The sequence below is a fragment of the Psittacula echo genome, assembly GCF_963264785.1.
Source record: "Psittacula echo genome assembly, chromosome: 3".
In the NCBI taxonomy this organism is placed as follows: Eukaryota; Metazoa; Chordata; class Aves; order Psittaciformes; family Psittacidae; genus Psittacula; species Psittacula echo.
The window spans coordinates 32,353,598-32,373,006 of NC_137736.1; the positions used below are offsets into that span (position 1 = coordinate 32,353,598).

At 39.1% G+C, this 19,409-nt stretch overlaps 1 protein-coding gene across 1 annotated transcript in view; it reads right to left on the bottom strand.

Annotated features, from left to right (window-relative positions):
- Window positions 1-18,015, bottom strand: part of KCNJ6 (potassium inwardly rectifying channel subfamily J member 6) — a gene marked incomplete at its 5' end in the record, with an annotated part of 115,869 nt that extends 97,854 nt beyond the window's left edge. Inside the window, one exon of the mRNA XM_080612939.1 lies at window positions 17,991-18,015. Within this exon, the coding sequence (XP_080469065.1) occupies window positions 17,991-18,015 (25 nt within the window). The remainder of the gene's footprint in view (window positions 1-17,990) is intronic.
- Between the last annotated feature and the right edge of the window lie 1,394 nt (window positions 18,016-19,409).

Genomic DNA, 19,409 nt, shown 5'->3' on the forward strand with positions numbered 1-19,409 from the left:
TTTTGAAAGCTTACTCAAATACTGAATTAAAGTCGTGTTTGGCTGCCATTAGAGCCACGTTCTCTTAATTTTCTGGGTGCTCAGCTCAGATCTGGAGATTCTGGTTTTAATCCCGCTTACCAAACCTTTACACCTGACATTGCTGAGGCTTAGCACCTTTGGCAGAAGGCCAACTGAGATGCAAACGTACTGGGGCTTGGAACATCGCTAGTTGTAGCCCTCACCCCTCGTTTCTCTAGTGGCCTTTGTCAGGTAACTCTGAGCTACCTGTTTCTTGTCTGCAAGGTGGAGACATAAATAACTTTATAGCCTGCAAAGCACTTGGATATCCTGTTGAAAGTGAGCGAGTGGTGTGACTTGGGCATGTTAGTAGTGATGGGGACAGAATATCGAGACAACTGCTTTTTCCCCTGCTCATACTCTCATACATCACTGTCATTTACAGATCAGCTGTACATAGTTTCTCTTTCATGTTGCTGGCAGTGTAAGGTTTAAAGCCAAAACAAATTCTCACCCAAGAAGTTAGTCACTTCACCAGCTCCTCCAATCTAATCAAAGGCTGTGTAAGATATATATACATTTACATACACACAAACCTGTGCATATATGTGTGTTTGTATGTACATCTATTTAAGGTATTTAAGAAACACTTCATGCACATGAAAATTACTGTATTTTAGAGGAAAAAAGAGTCAGTTTTTTATCCCTAGTACATCAAATATTACCTCTAGTTATGTGGCAAGATTGTTGAGGAGGATATTAAAACCTAAAATTACTGAGCTGTTTGCAGAAGTAGTTAGAGAACGTGGGCAATAATCTGTTGTTTAAAAAGCAAAATCCCCAAGGATTTTGAGTCCATGTGATCCGTGTGCAGGCATGGTATGTCTATCTAATGGATTTTGCAGACCAAGAACAATTTACATGACAGACTGTAAATTATAATGGCTCCCAAACCATCCAGTATAAATGGATTCTAAGGAGCGTGAATCAATAACAGACGCTCCTCTAATATCTTCCTCACTGCTGGTGGGAAACAAAAGCTGTTGTTCTGTTGCCATCTTGGGAATGCCTGATACTATGTATCTCATCCAGATCTTTGTTCCAGTCAATGTTTTTTCATTTTCTATTGAAAATCTTGGCAGGGTAACCTATAGCCCTCAGTGGAAAGTTAAAATCCTCACTATTTATGCCTACACAAATCAAACTTGTATACAACAGGTGTACAGCTGGTGTTTATTTAAGCACAATGTCCCATTGGCTTCATAGCCAGATGTCAAGAATGGGACACTATGGTTTTGTGGGACACATGGTTTAGTCCCCTGTGCTAAATTTCAGCAACATAATGATGTAGTAGTTAATACTTCTGAATTGCTAAGAACTGATCATGGAGAGACACACTGTGGCTAAGGATTTTCAAAGCAACAGAGTCCACCTCAGATAACCCTAATTCACTGCCTCTTTCTGTCACACCTATAAAACAAGTCACTTAAACTACCCCTCTGAAAGTGCTACTGCTCAGTTTGCTAATAGCTTTTTCATTTGTTTGTTCTAATAAAGAGTTCATCAATCCCTGCTATGTTTTTGTAGTTCTGTAATGAATTTTATGTTCTCTTTCTGACTCTCAGGCCCCTTGCTCTTTCTCCATGGATCTCAGCCATTTCTCAGCTCCTTTAATTTCTTCCTTTTTTTTACAAACTCTTATTCATTCCTGATGATTCCACTATGCCTTCTGCCATGACATGATGCTTTTTTTCATTTAGTTTGTGTAGGTTATTGGTAAAGAAACAGCCTTCCCTTCAGAAAAAAACAAGGCACCTCAATAAAACCAAAACCAACCAGAAAACCCAAAGGCAACTCCTCCTTCCCCATTAATCTCTGATTCAACAACTGTGTGGGTTTTTTTTAATATATATATATATATATATATATATATATATGCGGTCGATACACTGGAGGGAAGGAATGCCATGCAGAGGGACCTCAACACGCTTGTGAGGTGGGCTGATGCCAACCTTATGAAGTTTAATGTGCAAAGGTCTACACCTGGGTTGAAGCAATCCCAGGCACAGCTACAGGTTGGGCTGAGAAGAGATTCAGAGCAGCCCTGCAGAGAAGGACTTGAGGGTGTTGGTCAATGAGAAACTTAACATGAGCCAGCTTCAGTGTGTGCTCGCAGCCCAGAAAGCCAATGGTATCCTGGGCTGCATCAAAAGGAGAGTGACCAGCAGGTCGAAGGAGGTGATCCTGCCTCTCTACTTTGCTCTCGTGAGACCTCACTTGGAGTATTGTGTGCAGTTCTGGTGTCCTCAACATAAAAAGGACATGGAACTGTTGGAACAAGTCCAGAGGAGGGCCACGAGGATGATCAGGGGACTGGAGCACCTCCTGTATGAAGACAGGCTGAGAAAGTTGGGGCTGTTCAGCCTGGAGAAGAGAAGGCTGCCTGGAGACCTCATAGCAGCCTTCCAGTATCTGAAGGGGGCCTACAAGGATGCTGGGGAGGGACTGTTCATCAGGGACTGTAGTGACAGGACAAGGGGTAATGGGTTAAAACTTAAACAGGGGAGGTTTAGACTGGATATAAGGAAGAAATTCTTTACTGTTAGGGTGTTGAGGCACTGGAATGGGTTGCCCAGGGACGTTGTGAGTGCTCCATGCTTGGCGGTGTTCAAGGCCAGGTTGGATGAGGCTTTGGGTGGCATGGTTTAGTGTGAGGTGTCCCTGCCCGTGGCAGGGGAGTTGGAACTAGATGATCTTAAGGTCCTTTCCAACCCTAACTATTCTATGATTCTGTGATTCTATGTGCGTATATATATATATATCTGCTGGTGATAGGAGTGAAAGCTTACCTCCATCCCTGCCACCATTGCTCACTTAGCCCCACTCCCATTAGCCTGATCCCTCTGTCCAAATAGTCTCTCTACTTCTGATTCTTACTAATTGCTTCCCACTTCTCTGCATGGTAGTTTTGAACTGTGAGTTATGTGAGGACCTGCCTTCTAGTCCCTGTACTTTCATGAAGGTTTGAATTTTATGAGGTTATACAGCTGAAAACAGGATATTAGGATTCTCACCTTTCTCTCCCCCCTCCCAACTTTTCTCAGTTTTTATTGAACTGTAGTTAATGCTCTGATTCCTAGTTTAATTTTCTTAATGCCTACCTGACAGCTGAATGTTAATATGTCTAAGAAAGGTTTTTTTTGCTCTCTTCATCCCTTTAAAAAAAAACTCTCTTGTCTTCATTCCCAATTCTAGTTATTGGTGTGAACAGAGAGCTCTGTTTCCACAGCATTTCATCATTTCAGTATTATCTTTTATTCCCCTGGTTTTCCTTTCACTTCTTCAGTACTTGTTTAAATGTTTTTATAATGATCTATGTCTTTTCTATCTAATCACATCACTAAAACTGCTGTAATACACACTCTGTGCAATATGCATAGACTGAAACACAGTCTGTAAAGCTGCCGCTAAGATTTCCTCTTCCTCCCTTCTGCACACATACTCTTACATGCCACTCCAGTGTTCACTATTGCAATTGTGTTACCAATTTTTTTCTGCTTCTCTGCTAGCACTTTTTCTGTCTTTTTATTAAATTGAAGTTTCTTTTTCTTTTCAGAACACACAAGAAATCGCATCCTGTTTATAGACCTGCTTTCTCTCCTTTGCCTCTTCACCCTTAAAAAGTGCATTTCCTCAGGATTTCCATAGTCATGACATTGTCAGTCAGTTGTGGTCACTGAAATACATATTCCTTGTTGTGCTCTTCTTTCTTGTAAGTGTGAACTCTCCGGTGCAAGAGCTGTGTTAATGATTTGCCACAGATTGTCTATTGTACAGGTCAATGAATGTGTCTGATACTCTAAAAAGTAAAAACCATAATGGTTGACTGGCATGAAAAGGAGAAAGAAAGAAAGAATATGTGTAGGGCAATGGCAAGTAAATTAACACCAGGGACTGTTAAAACTGCTTGATCTGTCTTATTGGAGTAGTGTCCTTCTAAGCCTCAGGGCAAATGCTGTAGATTGCTTCACTCATTTCTGTTTATAAAAGGGATAGGAGATGAAAAGAGGAAGAAACAAAATAGCTTTTTTTTTCCTCTGCAGTAATCCATAAATGCTTGGCTGAGATGGGCTAATATTAAAATGAAAGCACATTGTCACACTCTTCCCACACCTCCGAGCAACAGACTGAACTATACATAAGAGACAGTACTCCCTAACATCTGACTGAAGCACATTGCTTTCATTGTGCCAAGAGGAGGATGGAAATGGTATCAACACCTTGCTTTAAAAATGCTGTGAGCAAAGATTTAAAAAAAAAAAAAAAAAAAAATAAAAGAACAGAAGGTTGCAGCTTATATTTGGAGCTCAAATTGTGATTTACATGGACAATTTCAGTGGTAAGCAAGTCCATTGTTTTTCTGGTTTTTTTTTTTTTTTGTTTGCTTGGTTTTTGTTTTCTTTGTTGTTGTTTGCTTTTTTATTATTTTTTTTTTTTTCCATTTTAGAGATTTTTACCTCTTAACTCTCCCTGAAGCTATAAACCACCTCACACATAGTAAACCAAGAGCAGCTGTAGCTTTCTTTTAGGCAACACTACCTGTTCTACTTTGTTGGCCTCCCTGCCCCTAGAATCAAGGTATACTATGAATATGTGATCTAAGCACCTTTTCCTTCTTCCTTCTGTCCCTGCTTCCTCCTGCCTTCCCTCCCTCTGTATTCTTGCTTCCCTCCTTCTCCTTTCCTCCCTCTCTGTCTCTCTCTCCCTCCTTCCCTCTCTCTCCCTTCCTCTCCTTCCTTCCTTCCTTCCTTCCTCCCTTCCTTCCTTTCTTTTCTCTCTTTCAGCAGACCCCCTTATGCCTCACCAATATGTGGTCTATTGTGATTCTTATAATTCTTATAAATGTCAGTCCTTCCCCCAAGCCTCCCCCTACCAGATTCTGCTGTTTCAGTTCTCCAATATCTCTTGCTATATATAGCCAATTTGTCTAACTGAGTAGAAGAAAAAAAATCCTTTACTTTCTGTAGGGAATACCAGCAAAGCAGCAAATATTTCCATGGCAACAAGCCTCTCAATCCATCAGACTCCCGCAGTATCTAATACATAATCTGTAAGGCGGAGACTAGTGTTGAAAAATGAACACGACATATTGTCATTTCAGGATTTAATATCCCTTCTCCATGCCCTTAATTAGCTCACCTTATTTTGGGTAATTATTCATGTTCCGATAGAAACTTCTGTTTTTTGTTGTTTTTTTTTTTTTTTTTTTCTGCTTTACTGAGGAAGCTAATGTGTGATCTGCCTTCATTAAAATGCAACTTCTGACTTTTTCCCCACAAACATGCCACAAAATGGGAGTTTCTATAGTAACACACAATGCAGACTTAATTTGAAATTATAATCTCTTGATAAAGATGAGATTCCCTCAGCCCCCTTCTCAGTGTATTTTCTTTAAAAAAAAAAAATGGTTTTTGCCACAGTGGTAAAACCTCGCTTCTGTTCCAAAGGAAGTTTGAAAAGAGTTTCTTAAAATTAAAACCCATCATCTAACAGCACTGCTGAAGTTAAAAATACACATTCTCAGCACTCATTTCCCTTGTACATTATAAATTTTGTATAATTTGGTTGCTTTTTGGCCTCTTCTTATTCTTAAATTATTAAGTTCTTTTGCTATGAGTGTTTATTTAATGCCATGGAAAAAGGATAACTACATTTAAACGAGCAACACTTTCAAGGGTTACTGGAAAGGCCTTAATCAAGTTTAATTATAGGCCTTGGATCTTTACCCTAGTTTTCTAAGACATATACTGTTATGCAGTCTGTTTATTGTTCATTCAATGTGATAATTTAAAAGAAATTTAATCCACTGTCCAATTTCAACTGCATTTAAGAGGCATTTCCAGACCTTCTGCTGTTGAGTAGGAAGGTGTAGGTCTGAAAGAGTTTTTGAAAAGGATTTGGAAGTGGAGGTGGGAGGGAGAAGGACTTGATTACAGTTGGCATGTCCAAAATAGGAGTGAAATGTTTCATGGAGAACTGGACTTTGATCGTGAGGCAGAAGGAGTCAACCAGCTGCTCCTAAACAGCGGAGCATTCAGGGAAGGAACCGACACTTACTGCAAATGGCTCAAACATAAGTGGTTTGACACACCAGCTCTTACAAAATCAATTCCACAGAATGAAGCCTAAATCCCACTGTTAATTCCTCCCACCAACAATGTTTCTCCAGGGCTTCAAATAAGGATTGTCATGGCCAGGAAGTTTGACTTACTGATTCAAGTTGCAAAAATGGCCATAGAGACCACTGACTCCTTCTCCTTTGCATCTCCGAGAGAGGGACTCTGAGTTATGAACCCCTAACTGTTCTTCATGGGCATTTGTACAAAGCTGCATAGATCTTTCTGAACAGTGAACAACAGAGTTGTGCCAGCAGTCAGACTCAAGCTTTGCTACCAGTCTACCTATTTGCAAACAGACTTCTGCATGATTGTTTCAGATCTACCCCAAAGGAGAAGAAAGGGTAAAATTGTACTGATTTGAAGAAATGTACTTTGAAACTAGACTATTTCAAGCTGTTTTGAAGTGTGGTTGTTTAAAATGTTGCTCTTACGCCGGCAAAGCAGCAGCCTTTGGGAGTTCAGTAAATGTCAGTCAGCTGCGTGGCGAAATCCAGAGCAGAATGTCTTGCAGTAGGGTCACGGAATGAACCAAGACAGCACTAGGTTTTAAAAACCTATCAATCACATGCTAAAGACATGGCAACATAACAACTTTTAGGACCTTGACATTGTCAGTCTCTCCACTGTGTGGACCATTCTGCCTAAGTAGCAGTCATTGAGGTCATACCTTAATGAAGTGAGCTACCTGCTCAAAGTTACTGACAGAACGAAATAATTTAAATGAACTCCTTCCTTTTCATGTTAACCTTATGGGAGCCTTTTCAAATCAGGGAGGCAGAAAAACAGTAAGAGTTTTTCTGTTGTCTTTAATGGGTCTTGTATCTTGCTTTTCATGAATTCATTTTTAAACATTATAGCCCAGCACGTATGATTGAATGCGTACTAAAAATATGCAGCATTCATCCACAAATTAGTACAGCAGCATGAGTTACTTGTGCCTTAAATAATAATTTATTCCCCTAAATAATAATGTTATCACTAAAAAGACACTCAACCACATGCAAGAGCAATATGCCATAGGAAGCAAACTGACTTAGCAGGAGGTCTGTAGATAGTTCTTTTCTGCCCTATAAAAAAAAAAAAAATAAAAAGAAGAAAACGTACACCAGCGCACAGCCCTATGTTTCAGTAGGGTTCTTTGCCTATCATTAAAATAACTATACAAACAATACTAGAAAACAGAGCAGAACAAGATATTTAAACTGCCTCCCAAATCTGTCAAGTTAAAGTATAGGTTTTCTAAACTCAACAAAAATGTGCCACTTTTAAGAGCAAGTAATCATGCTATTTATTGTCTCTTTGATTTGCAGCTAGGTTAGCAAACGTTTCATGACACGTGACATGACTCCATTGTGTAGGTTCCTTGGAGCAACAGAGGAAACCTGTGATGAAGAGATAGCAGGCTATGCTTGACAATGATAAATATGTCAGATGATGACAATCATTCTGTGAATATAGCTCTTGTGAATGAATGAAAATGGTAATTTCAAGTGTCATGATTTGGAAGCATAATCATCTCTGTATCAGTCATTCACAATCAGTTGTAGTAGAATAGAGCCTGATATTTTCCTGTGCATAAAGTGCAAGCCATGTGAAGACATATGGATACAGATTTGGAGTCAGACAAGAGTATCAGATCTGAACTGATAAAACAACCAATTAAATTTCACCCAAGGACTGAGCCTAATCACTTGCATACCACTAAAATGTGACAAGACTTGATGGAGATGAGGCAGAAAGTATGTGTTTATACAAGTCAAATATACTGTGGATTTTGTCTGCAGTCTCTAGGCACACCGCTCTCAGTCCCTCTGCTAGCTGGATGACGAAGAGCCCAGCTGGGGAAGGACAAAGTTCAGTGAAAGCCCTTGTAACAGTGGCCAGTGACTCTTCTCAGCTTCAGAAGTGTCATGGGTTTTCTGTCTCTTTGTAAGCTGCTCCTTTGCCTGTGGGAATTCAACAAACAGGATCAACAAGGTCTTTCAACCAGACTGGAATAGTTGTGTTGCCATGCTTGGAATTCCTACTGCTGCTCAAGTGGACACAGGTGGCCCATAATGACAGGGGATTAAAAGAACCCCCCACCTTAGAACTATAGAAAGGAAAAGTTACCTTATAACTGCTGATAGTCCTACTGTGGGGCTGGTGGTGGTGATGGTAACAGATGGTGTTCGTAGGTGATGATAAGGGAGAAAGATAGAAACCAATCTCTCAAGCAAACTGATGTGAAGTTCTGTGAAACCATCTGCAGAAGACGTTTTTGCCTAGTTTTACTGGTTAGTGAATCCTTTCCTTCTAGCCTTCCTCCTAGTGGATCATCTTCTAACTCTTTATATTTTCATGTCAGAGTTACTAAATTGCACGTGTGTAACTCAACAGCTCTCTTTTAAACTCTTAATCTTCTCTACAGTACTTTGTGGCAAAGCGTTTCATAGGCTGCATGCCCTATGAAAACAATTTCCTCAGACGTGATGGCATTAAGATTTTCTGATATCTGTCTTTTGCCATCTTCCCTCTCCATAAGGCAGTGCTGTCAGGAAGGGTGAAGAGAAATGCATCTAGCTAAGGTACTATTCCATCAGTTGGGCAAAAATTACACTTCTTTGTTCTGAGGAAGCAAAGGATTTTATTTTGGATTAATATTGATTTTGATAATTTCTCGTACCTCAACAATGGTCACTGATAGCAGCTTCTGTGTGTTTGTGTGAAGATCTAAGACACTAAGCCAAACTAAGAACAAAAATTCAAGTTTGGGCTCCAACTCCAGGTTGAAAGAAGACTTCCAGATAAAAGGGCATATACCAGTTCAAGAGCTAGGCTTCTCAAAGTAATTTTGCTGCTGCTACTTCTGTGCTGAGAGTGTAGTGAGTGAAATACCACATTTCTTGAGCATTCTTTTTCAATTGCCAATTAGGTGAGTAAGAGCTGCATGCCTGCTTTTGCTGCGAGCAGGATTCTTTTTCTTTTGTTCAAGCTTTTCTGTTCTCCATTATTTTGCTTATAGGTATGTGGATTAAGAAATGTGCTTATGAAATATGATGATGACAAAGTGGAGGAAGTTCAGCAAAGAACAACCAGGACTGGAGGCCTTGAATGCTGAAGTGGACTATAAAATCTAACCAGGTGATTAGACAGGGGTTCTGCAAACTGGAAAATATTTGAAGAGGGGAGATGGGGGAAATCTTTGCAGGAGGGATTATACTAGGAAGAAGAAGCAGTTATATGGCAGAATTTCATGCAGTGCACAGTGCTAACAGCGAGTATCAGCAGCTGCACACAACTGTGTCCTCCCTTTTCTGCAACATGCCTGGGCTAAGACAGCAAAGGGAGGAATGCTGAAGTCTAGGATAGACTGATTTTGGGATGCAGAACAGCTTTATTGAACAATCGCTGCTATCCCTGCATCCGAAAACAGTGCTGCACTAACTCAAAAGAGGACAGATCCTACCAGTCTCTTCCTTCCTGTTGGTTTATGTTTTTACAGCTCTCTTACTGTTCGCAATGACTCTCACTGGAGTTTTTGGTTTTTTCCTTCATGTACTTCGAGATATTTTATGGTAAAAGGAATAGTGGTAAATAAAGTTAGAAGAATCTGAGCTATGAGTGCAGCAATGGTTCGGAAATAGTACACTTTGAATTAATGTCTTCTGTGAACAAGAGAGATTTTGACTTGTAGGCATTATTTTGCCTGTAATATGGTTAATATGGTCCCTATTATCCCCTGTAAAATGTTTGAAGGGCAATGGATGCAGGTGAAAAATACAAGGAAAATGTAGTCTAGCTTCAGGGATTAATTAAATGTCCGATTATAAGGCTTTTAAAATACATCTGTCAAAACACCATGATGAGACTTTTCTCTCATTATTTATGTTGAAAAACGCAACTGGGCCCTATTTCCACTGAAGTGGGGGTATTTCTCTTTCACATCAAATACTTTATCCTACCATGGTGTCCTGGGTTCAGCAGTAGCAGTCAGTTTTTCTCCTTCTTAGTAGCTGGTGCAGCACTGTGTTTTTGACTTTTGGCCTGGGAAGAGCTGATAACAACTGATGTTTAGACTGACCAAGGACTTTGTGAGTCTCATGCTCTGCCAGGGAGGAGGAGGGGCCGGGAGGAAGCAGGGACAGGACGCCTGACCCAAGCTAGCCAAAGAGGTATTCCATACCACAGCACGTCATGCCCGGGGATGTAACTGGGAGCTACCCGGAAGGGCATGTCCTCTTTTCGGTCGGGCTCTTTTCCGGCGAGCGGTATCATATTTTCTTCCCTTGTTATTTCTCTTATCATTATTATTATTGGTGGCAGCAGTAGTGATTTGTGTTATACCTTAGTTACTGGACTGTTCTTATCTCAACCCGTGGGAGTTACATTCTTTCGATTCTCCTCCCCATCCCTCTGGGGAGTGGAGGAGGGGGAAGTAGACTGCGTGGTTCTAATTTACAGCCGGGGCTTAAACCACGACACATGGTCTATGATATTTTGCATTCATTGCTGGATCCCTTTGCTACTCATTTTCAGAGTCCAAGGGTTTCAAATCTAATACATTTATGGCACTACCTGTTTAACAGCTGTATTTGTACATCTCAAATGCTTTTCTTTTCTGGATTGTTTTTCCCTTAACTGTTGACCATCATTCTTTGCTATTCATCATGCTATGCTTATTTCCTAGAACTAAAATCCATTATGGTCTCCTATCTGCTTAATAGCTCAATAAGCCTAATCCAGGTTGGACAGTTTTCTACAGCTTTCAGAAACATTGATCCTGTTTTTCACCACTTAATTCAACTCGTCTGCTCCCTGTGAAGATAATTGATTAGACATTTTTAATGACTTCTTTATCTTGAATGAATATGAACTTCCTGCTTTTAGTCTATTCAGTGTGGTCTTTTCTTTCAACACTGCTCACTTTTCCAACAGAAATCCATTGTTGGCTAATACGTTTGGAAGATTTAAATGCCTGTTAAACAAATAAATATAGAAAACCCTCTGCTTTATAAGAGCATTGAAATTGTGAAAGCAAGCCCCAAATAGCTGGAAATACACAGTTAAGGGTGCAATGCTAAATGGCCCAGATGTGAGTATACTTATATTATTCAGGGTATGATGAGAAAATGTTGTCTCAATAAAAGCTTTAGCCAGCTACCTGACATTTTTGGCAACTAAGTCCCATACTGAGGTCCTCAGAAAATGGTTCTTAAAATCTGAAGTGACTTCTGCTTTGAATATAAATTTTCTGCACATTTAAACTAATTCCAATCATGCTGAGAAACACTAGGCATGTATTTCTCCTCTAAAGACAATCTTTTACCTAAACGTATGTCAGATCAAGTCTCATACGCATTCACAATTTTGTAGTACTGCTGATCAGAAGATGCTATTGCAATATGACTGTGGACTGGGTTCTGTAGAAGGCAGTGCTGTGGGAAGCTGTGAAGGTGTTTTATCTGAATAGCTGTGTCTAGACCACTTAGATTTTGTATAGAGGATGAATGCCTGATCTGGGAAGCATGTGACTGGAAAACGCTTTGCTGTGCCATGGACTATAGCAATTAAAGGAAAGGCAATGAGAATTCTTAAACAGTGTTAGCTGACGATAGACTCTTTTTTTAGAAATGGGTTTATCCAGACCTAAGGAGAGTAAGGGAATTACTGAAATACACACCTACCATGGAAAATTACAACCTCAATGGAATAAATGTTGTTAAAGGTAGAAGTAATGGGAAATACTGTGTTTCAATAAGAAGCAGTACAATGTAGTCTATAGGTAATAACTGTTCCTAACTAGAAACAAAGTTTTACTTCATTCATAATTCAGCTTTTGGTTATCTCATTTCTGGTATTTTGAGTTTAATTTTCAAAAAGATTTTAGTTTAGCAAAATAATACAAGCAGTACTATAAAAATTTAATACGTTTTTGAAAAATCTAAGCTTCTAGAATCATATGAATATATGAGAGTCTTTGTTTTCATTTGGGAAAAAACATTTCTGTCCCTCACACTTGCAGAGAGAAGTTAAAGACAAGACTCTTAAAAGCTGAGAGAATGCAAAGCAAATGCTCTTCGTGTTATTACATACTGAGGACTGGATATACTGTCAATCAGCTTTCTGATGAAGACAAGTTTCTTTTGTTTCTTATTGCATATATAAGTTCATAGTTCTTCTAAGGCCCTAATAGAGTATCACTGAAACAATAGAACTTGCTTTCTTGCATAATGAACTCCTGTTTTAGAATTTCTTTCTTCTCTCAAAACCTGACCTTTATCATGAAGGATAGATTGTATTTTCCTTTAATGATAATAGCATTGTTCTTTCTGTTCTTTTCATTATATGCATCAGCTAATTTCTGCTGAAATAATAACAAGAAGATTATTAGTAATAATAATAACACATTCTCGTTACTTGTAATTTAAATTTGACCAAAGATTAAGGAGTTAGTTTTGAAATAAATGTTATCAACCTATATATAAGGTATCAAATCAACAGTAATTAGATGCTTCACTTAATAGAACATGTATCTCTCTGGCTTAATATTTGCTACAAAACTACTCCCCAAGAAATAACTATCACAGCAGAACAATCTTCTTACTGAAAAATAAGAAATTATGAAAATACATTCTGGTAAAACCAGCCTTCCCATTCTACTCTTGGCACACCCTCATAAAAAGGCTAACCATAAAAGAATAACTGGGTATCTTGAAAACAAATGCCTCTAACTTCCTCAAGCATGGATAAATGTCTTTCTTGAGTGAGTTTTCTGAGTGCTTTGGAGTTTTTGCACTTGAATTCTACACTGTAAGAAGCTGCTTTTTCTAACAAATTGGTCATACTTGGTATCAGTTGGAAGTGTTGAACTGGATATTTGTACTTAGAAATAATTTAGTTTCCTGAGACTGAAGAATCAGTATTCTAGACCAATGAGATGGAAACTCGGGCTTTAGGATCAGTTCCCAAAGTCCTGATTCTGTATATGTACAACTGGTGTTGCGTTCACACAAGATAGCATATATGCATGCACAACCAACTTGTTATGTGATAATAAAAAGATTATATTTCTGAATAAAAGACAAAGAGAAATGATGTAGTAGGGAAAAATAGAAAAAAGTTGAAATAGAAAAGTCATAAAGTCCTATATCAAGAAAGAATATATTGGATATGAATTTACTGTAATGTACCATAAGTTTTTCTTACATGTAATGAAAAATAATTAAAAATAATTAGAATTGCTCAAGAAAATCCAGACAACTACCCTGGCACATGGAAATACGAAAATTCTGTGACTTCTAATTAGCTCAAATCAGAAACATTTTTCTTTTTATAAACCCTCTCTAAAAGTATGAGAGAACAGTAGGGGCACTTCAGATTCAGGCACTGGAGACAAGAAAAAGAAATCTTTGGGGAAAAGCATCCCATCACAAAACAGATCCCTCCTAGGCTTTGCCTGCTCATTAAATTATTTCAGGTTAGCTTGATTTATTTTTTTTTTTACTCCTCCCTGAGTAAAATTCGTAGCATCCATAATTCAAAAGATTTTACCTGGAGTCATCTAAGGTCTCAGTATTCAGTATTTCACTATCATTGGAAGTAAATTTACAGACATTTGGAGTACACATTTTTGTAACAAATGAAGCAACATGCGTATTTTAAACCAGCTCTTCTGCCTCTGGCTGTCCTCATGCAGGTATACCATGTGGCTTAACTGAGTGGGAGAACAAACATGACTGTTTCCTGATGTGCCCCTACTGCTGGAGAACATCTTAATTGGATGTTCCTTTTCTTTTTAAATGCTTTAAGGCATCCAACCATGGCCATTTCCTTTTCTAGCCTGTAGCAAGTTCACACTGCTCATGTCACACACTGATTATACTGAAGCCATCGTATGTCACAGTAGATCCATGCTTCTCCATAATTCAGAGCTGAGACCCTGGACTTCCTCATTACCTTAAGGAGAAGAGTTTGTACAAACTTGTCTATACACCAGTGACCTGGAGACCTTAGAGCTCAGACTGGATGAAAAAGAAGGGACACACTCATATTCTCACTTGGTCTTTAGCGAAAATCACATCGCTGGCAGGGTGTTTAGAAATGCCTGGACCCTTGCAGCAGGTGCTCTCCAAGCTGGAGAGCCATCATGTTGCAAGAAGAGCAACCAACTAGCCTCTGACGTAAGGTAGACATCCAACAGATACCAATTAGGGGTTGTAATGTAGACAGCTCGCTTTTACCCGTAACAACTCAGGAACATGCTGCACACTTTGGCTACCCGAATAGCAGGACGAGAAACTGTTGGAACAAGAGAAGAAATTCCTTTTAGTATCATAACACTGGACTCTAAAAGGACTTTTCTAAGGAATTATCAAGGCATCACCATATTTGGCTACTCACTAAGTGTCTTGTAATAATTCTCTTTCCCCAAAGTATTTAAAATGGTGATCGTTCCTAAGGACTGAATAGTTCTGTACAGGATGTTTCTTTGAATATCTTGGTTTTCAAATTGGCCAAATATATCAGGCTGAATTTCTGATACCTTCTTGTACTGTTTAATATTTGCTCTCCTACCCTGCTTGCTGTCCTTTAGCTATTTGCAGACAAGGTGATGGCACCATTTGGGTTAAAAATGACCACCAGTTCATAGGAAGCATGAAAACAACAGGGACAGAAAAAAAACAAAGCCCATAGGGAAAATAATTTCGTTCTGGGTTTCATTTATATGCTCAGCTTTTAAGTATACTGAGATTATATGAGGTAAATTGCCAAACTCAGGCTATAAAGAAATTTTGAAATGCATATGGATTTTAAGGCAATATAAAGGAATTCTTGGACAGCTCCCTGAGGCTCAATGCAATTATGGTGGTTTTCTATTAATTCTGTGGAAGTGTTGTAAAATAATAACTTGGGGCAATGAGTGGTCTTGTTTTGTATGCATTTCTTTTTCTATATCATCTCTAAGGGACTATCCCCAGAAATTTAGCACATTTCTTTCTAGTTTGCACTTTAACTGTTGCATTAAAATGATTTTCCCTCTCTCTTTTTTTCTTTTTTTTTTTTTTTTTAACTTTCAAATCAGGCAGTTCTCTCAACACACACAAGTACAGGGCTCTGTCATAATACTTCATATCTTTACATCATCGTCAAGGTCCTACTATAAATAGGACAGTAAGTATTAAAACATTTTTTCCTTACCAGTCTTCCTTATAACGTGACAGGTCCTCTGAGAATGGAACTACAGAATATGACAAAAATACGGACTGTTATCCCTGCTGGCAAAGATAACAGGCTTGGAAAAACTACTGCATCAGTATTCTCCCAGTCTTCCTCTTAGGGTACAATGTGACATGAATCTCAGGTATGGGGATTTTCTTACTGCAGAAACATCCAGAGAATCTTTATGGAGAAGAAGGGGCAGACAGCAGTGCTTGGTAACTTCATCAGAGCACTTTGATAGAGAGAAAAATGTAGAGCAATGGAAGGAAGATGATTGATTTTTTCTAGAACTGTGAAAAGATGTGAACAGAAGAAAGAGACAAGAAGCACAGCTCTTGGGTGAAACTGAAAGGCAAATAATAATTTTGTTATATTGGTACCATGATCAAACCATTTCTTGCGACCTTTGAAACCCCCTAAGGCCTTAAAGTCCTTTCTTTATTTTTCTCAGTTCCAAGAAAAAGGCCTTGCAGTCCAAACCAGAGACCCAGCTTGTTGCTTTCCCATTCCTTTTATTCCCTTTTTGTTGGCAATTGCTTTAAAATGAGCACTGTGGTATGTTCACTAGGAATTTTCTTTCCAGCTTGCAATGCAGTTTATAGTTTATTAAAAATAATTTAAAATATGTCATAAAATAATCTGAAAATTTCATAAAAGGCTTGCATGAAGTATGAACAAATCCTCATACAAAGCAGCAGTAAATCCTTTTGAGAAGTATGCTACCTTAAAGAACTCATGTAAAAGTAATTTGAAGAAAAACACAAATCCTAGAGGAACTGCACAGTGAATTTTTTAGCTCGTGTTCCTGATCAGTTGGAAAATTTTATTGAGGTCACTTCTCTGACTCTTCCCTCAGAGTCTACTTACTTTCCCCTAACACTTCTTGATTACATTCTTTCGCCTTGTTTCAGAAAGGTTGTGCAAAGCCAAGCAAGTACCCAACACGTAGGTCACACACGACTTATCTGCTTCCACCTTTGATAACAGGTTCCTCCTTTGTTCCATCCATCTTTCACACATCCATCAAGATATAATTATACAGCTATCCAGCATCTAGTAATGCCAGAGAAATTATGGGGTCGCAGGATGTTTCTAAGAAAAACATTGTACATCCACTGAGATTAACGGAGCAAAAGTACCATTCTTTTTAGCAGAGAGTTTCTGTAGGGTCTAGTATCATTGGTCCTTTGGGGCTTGCTAAACTGTAAGGCTAATGTTTCCACTGTTACCACCTAGGCTTTGCTGCACCATAGAGAAATACCTCTTTCTCCTTATGAATACTTCAGGAAGTAGAGGAATGTGGATCCTGTTAGTAACTCAAAAAGTTGAAAATATCACCTGTCAATCTACCTTAGAAACTTGAACTTTGCCGGGTATTATGAGATGCATACAGTTGGGGAGAAGAAGTGGACAGAACAGCATTCACATAACAATGCACTCCTGCATAGCAAGAAATCTATCAGGTACTCTAAGTAGAGTTTAACAACCTATCAGTATGTTGCCATGTATCACATGCCATTGCCTATAGTCTGCTGCTGGTTAGCAATGCTTTGCCAAGGAGCAGAAGAGCTCTCAGATTGACATCTGCATCCTGTATCTGTGCACGAAGCTTTAGGAATAAAGGCCTTTGCTATCAGTGTGCTGCTGCCTCTGTTGTGTCTCCCAGGTCTCCAGTGCCTTTTTGTGGGATAGCTTGTTTCTGATACTGAAATAATATTCTATAGCTAGTAGTGTTGCCTCTGCCCTGCAATGGCATATGTAAGGAAATACAGAAAATGATTTCAAAAGGAAGCAAAGTGAGCTGGGAGAGCAAAAAGGCAGGCAACTGCTGCCCTAGGAACAGTCCTTTGGTACACAAACAGAAAAAATTAACTGGAAACAACTTTCTAATGTAAATGAGTCTTATGCATGTCTGTATTTGTCTTCTATAGTCTCTGGTTAAGCAGAGTAAAAGATTTCTCCCATTTTAAAATCATATTTAAGCTTGCATAGGCTGTGCAGCTAGATAAGTTTTGGACAAGAGAAATTGTGTCAAAATCTTGTCCGGAAGTAGATTATACATTTTGAGTGTCTCATCTACAAGTGTTTATAGGCACTACTCCATTATCTAGATCTCATATTATGGCAGAAGTACAAACTACCTCTTCCTGATTACAGATTTAAGACAATGCACACCTCTTAGAAACCAGTGAAATCAATGGAAAGCTTTTCACATACATCTCTGGGCACGATTCCTATTGGATGAATTGGCACTGAGTAATTGCACTGGATTTAGTGCAACCTTTTGTAAGCTTGTGAAGGACTGTATGCACTAAATAAATCAAGCAAATTAGGCACTCATTAAATCCACAAGTAGTTAAATTCTATATAAGTAAAACTCAGGCTCATGAAGTCAAGCATGTAGTAGCTCCAGATACAGGTGATTTAAACAGTGCATGAAGAAAATAGGAGTCCTTGCTTCGGGGATTCCAGGGGTTTTTTAGGAGTGGAATGAGTTGCGATGAAGTTAGGTGTGAAGACAGTGCTGAATGAGATCCCTGAATGCAAGCACTATTTTCTGGTTTTGTGGCATGGAAAAAGAAAGTGGTTGAACTTTCTATTTGTACTCACTCATTGACTCTGTCAATTTGGCCATCTCTCTTTCTCTTTTAGGCTTCTCCTGGGGGAACAGACAAAATAAAAAGCAAACATATATATATATGTATATAATATGTATATGAATATAAATACACTTGAGTGCAAGTGACAGTGTGAGGAAAGGACATTAATCCTTTATGTATTTCTATTTTATTTAGAATTTTAACTTTACTCCCAAAGTAAAAGCAGAGCCTGCACCTCTGGGTTTGTTTTTTTTTTATTGTAGCCTCTGGATTGTATCAACTATGAAGAGTGAAATTTGTATTTTTTTCTCTGTGTGTGTGTATCTAGCTGGAGTAATTGAAGATATTCAATATAATGGAAGAGGAAATCCTCTGTTTTTCACTCTGCACTAAAATTTGCAAGTCTGTTAAGGCTTCTTGACAAAAGATATGGAAATGGCCATCCCACAGAACAGATATCCTGAAGGAAAGAAATGGCTTATTTAGAAATATATAAATTTCATGTGGAAGCCAGAGTGATTGGTATGGTACTAGGTCTGACACTGAGACGAACTGACTGAAGTACTATTTCATTTGATACAAGAGGAACTCACAATGAAACCTGCTTGTCTTTGCTACATGTCTGGGGCAACATTTTTTAAATCCAATTTTGTTTTCCCATTTCATACACTTGTAGCTGTTCTAACTAAGCCTGCTTTGGCAGAAGGCTTGGTCAATCAAGAGTCCTTAGATTTGGTGGAATTCCCCTTAACCAATGCCCCAAAACATGCCTCAGCCAGAGCAAGGGAGGCTGAGTCTAATCTCCTGATTTCAGAGCTGGAGTTTGGGCTGAATTAAACATACAGCCCTTCAAAGACCTTTAAACCCTAATTATCTGGTTTTGAGAAGATGTGGTGGGGCTGCTGTCACCCTTATGACCCCTGAAACTGTATAAGCATCTTCTGTGACAGTCCCAGCCCTGTGGGTAAGCAGAGTTATCGGCTACCTGTCCTTTACCTCACAGCTGTCTTCGAAATGCAAACAGCCCAGCTGTTCACGTGTTTTAACCACAGCTGACACAATCCAGTTGGAAAAGCCAAAGGGAAAAGGGCCAGATGTCAATACTTATTAACAATTGGTGTGGGAGCCTGCCTCCACCTCTGTCAAGGCTGTAAGAGAGGGTCTTGGGGGCCATATATGTACAGATGGCAGCTCTTGATCCAAGCAACCTTTTTCCCCCAAAACCTCAGCAGAGGAGAGGATTTGCTCCAAACTATGACTTTAATGGTCAGCAACCCCAAACAGATACCCCCTGCCTCCTGCATCAGCTCTGGGAAAAGGTGCAGGTTTCTGGTCAGTGGTCCGCAGTAGCTGCTGATATGGCTGGGGCCAGATTCAGCATGGTGGCATCTCTGTTTGGCTGGGTCTATATCAATAAACAGCGCTGAGG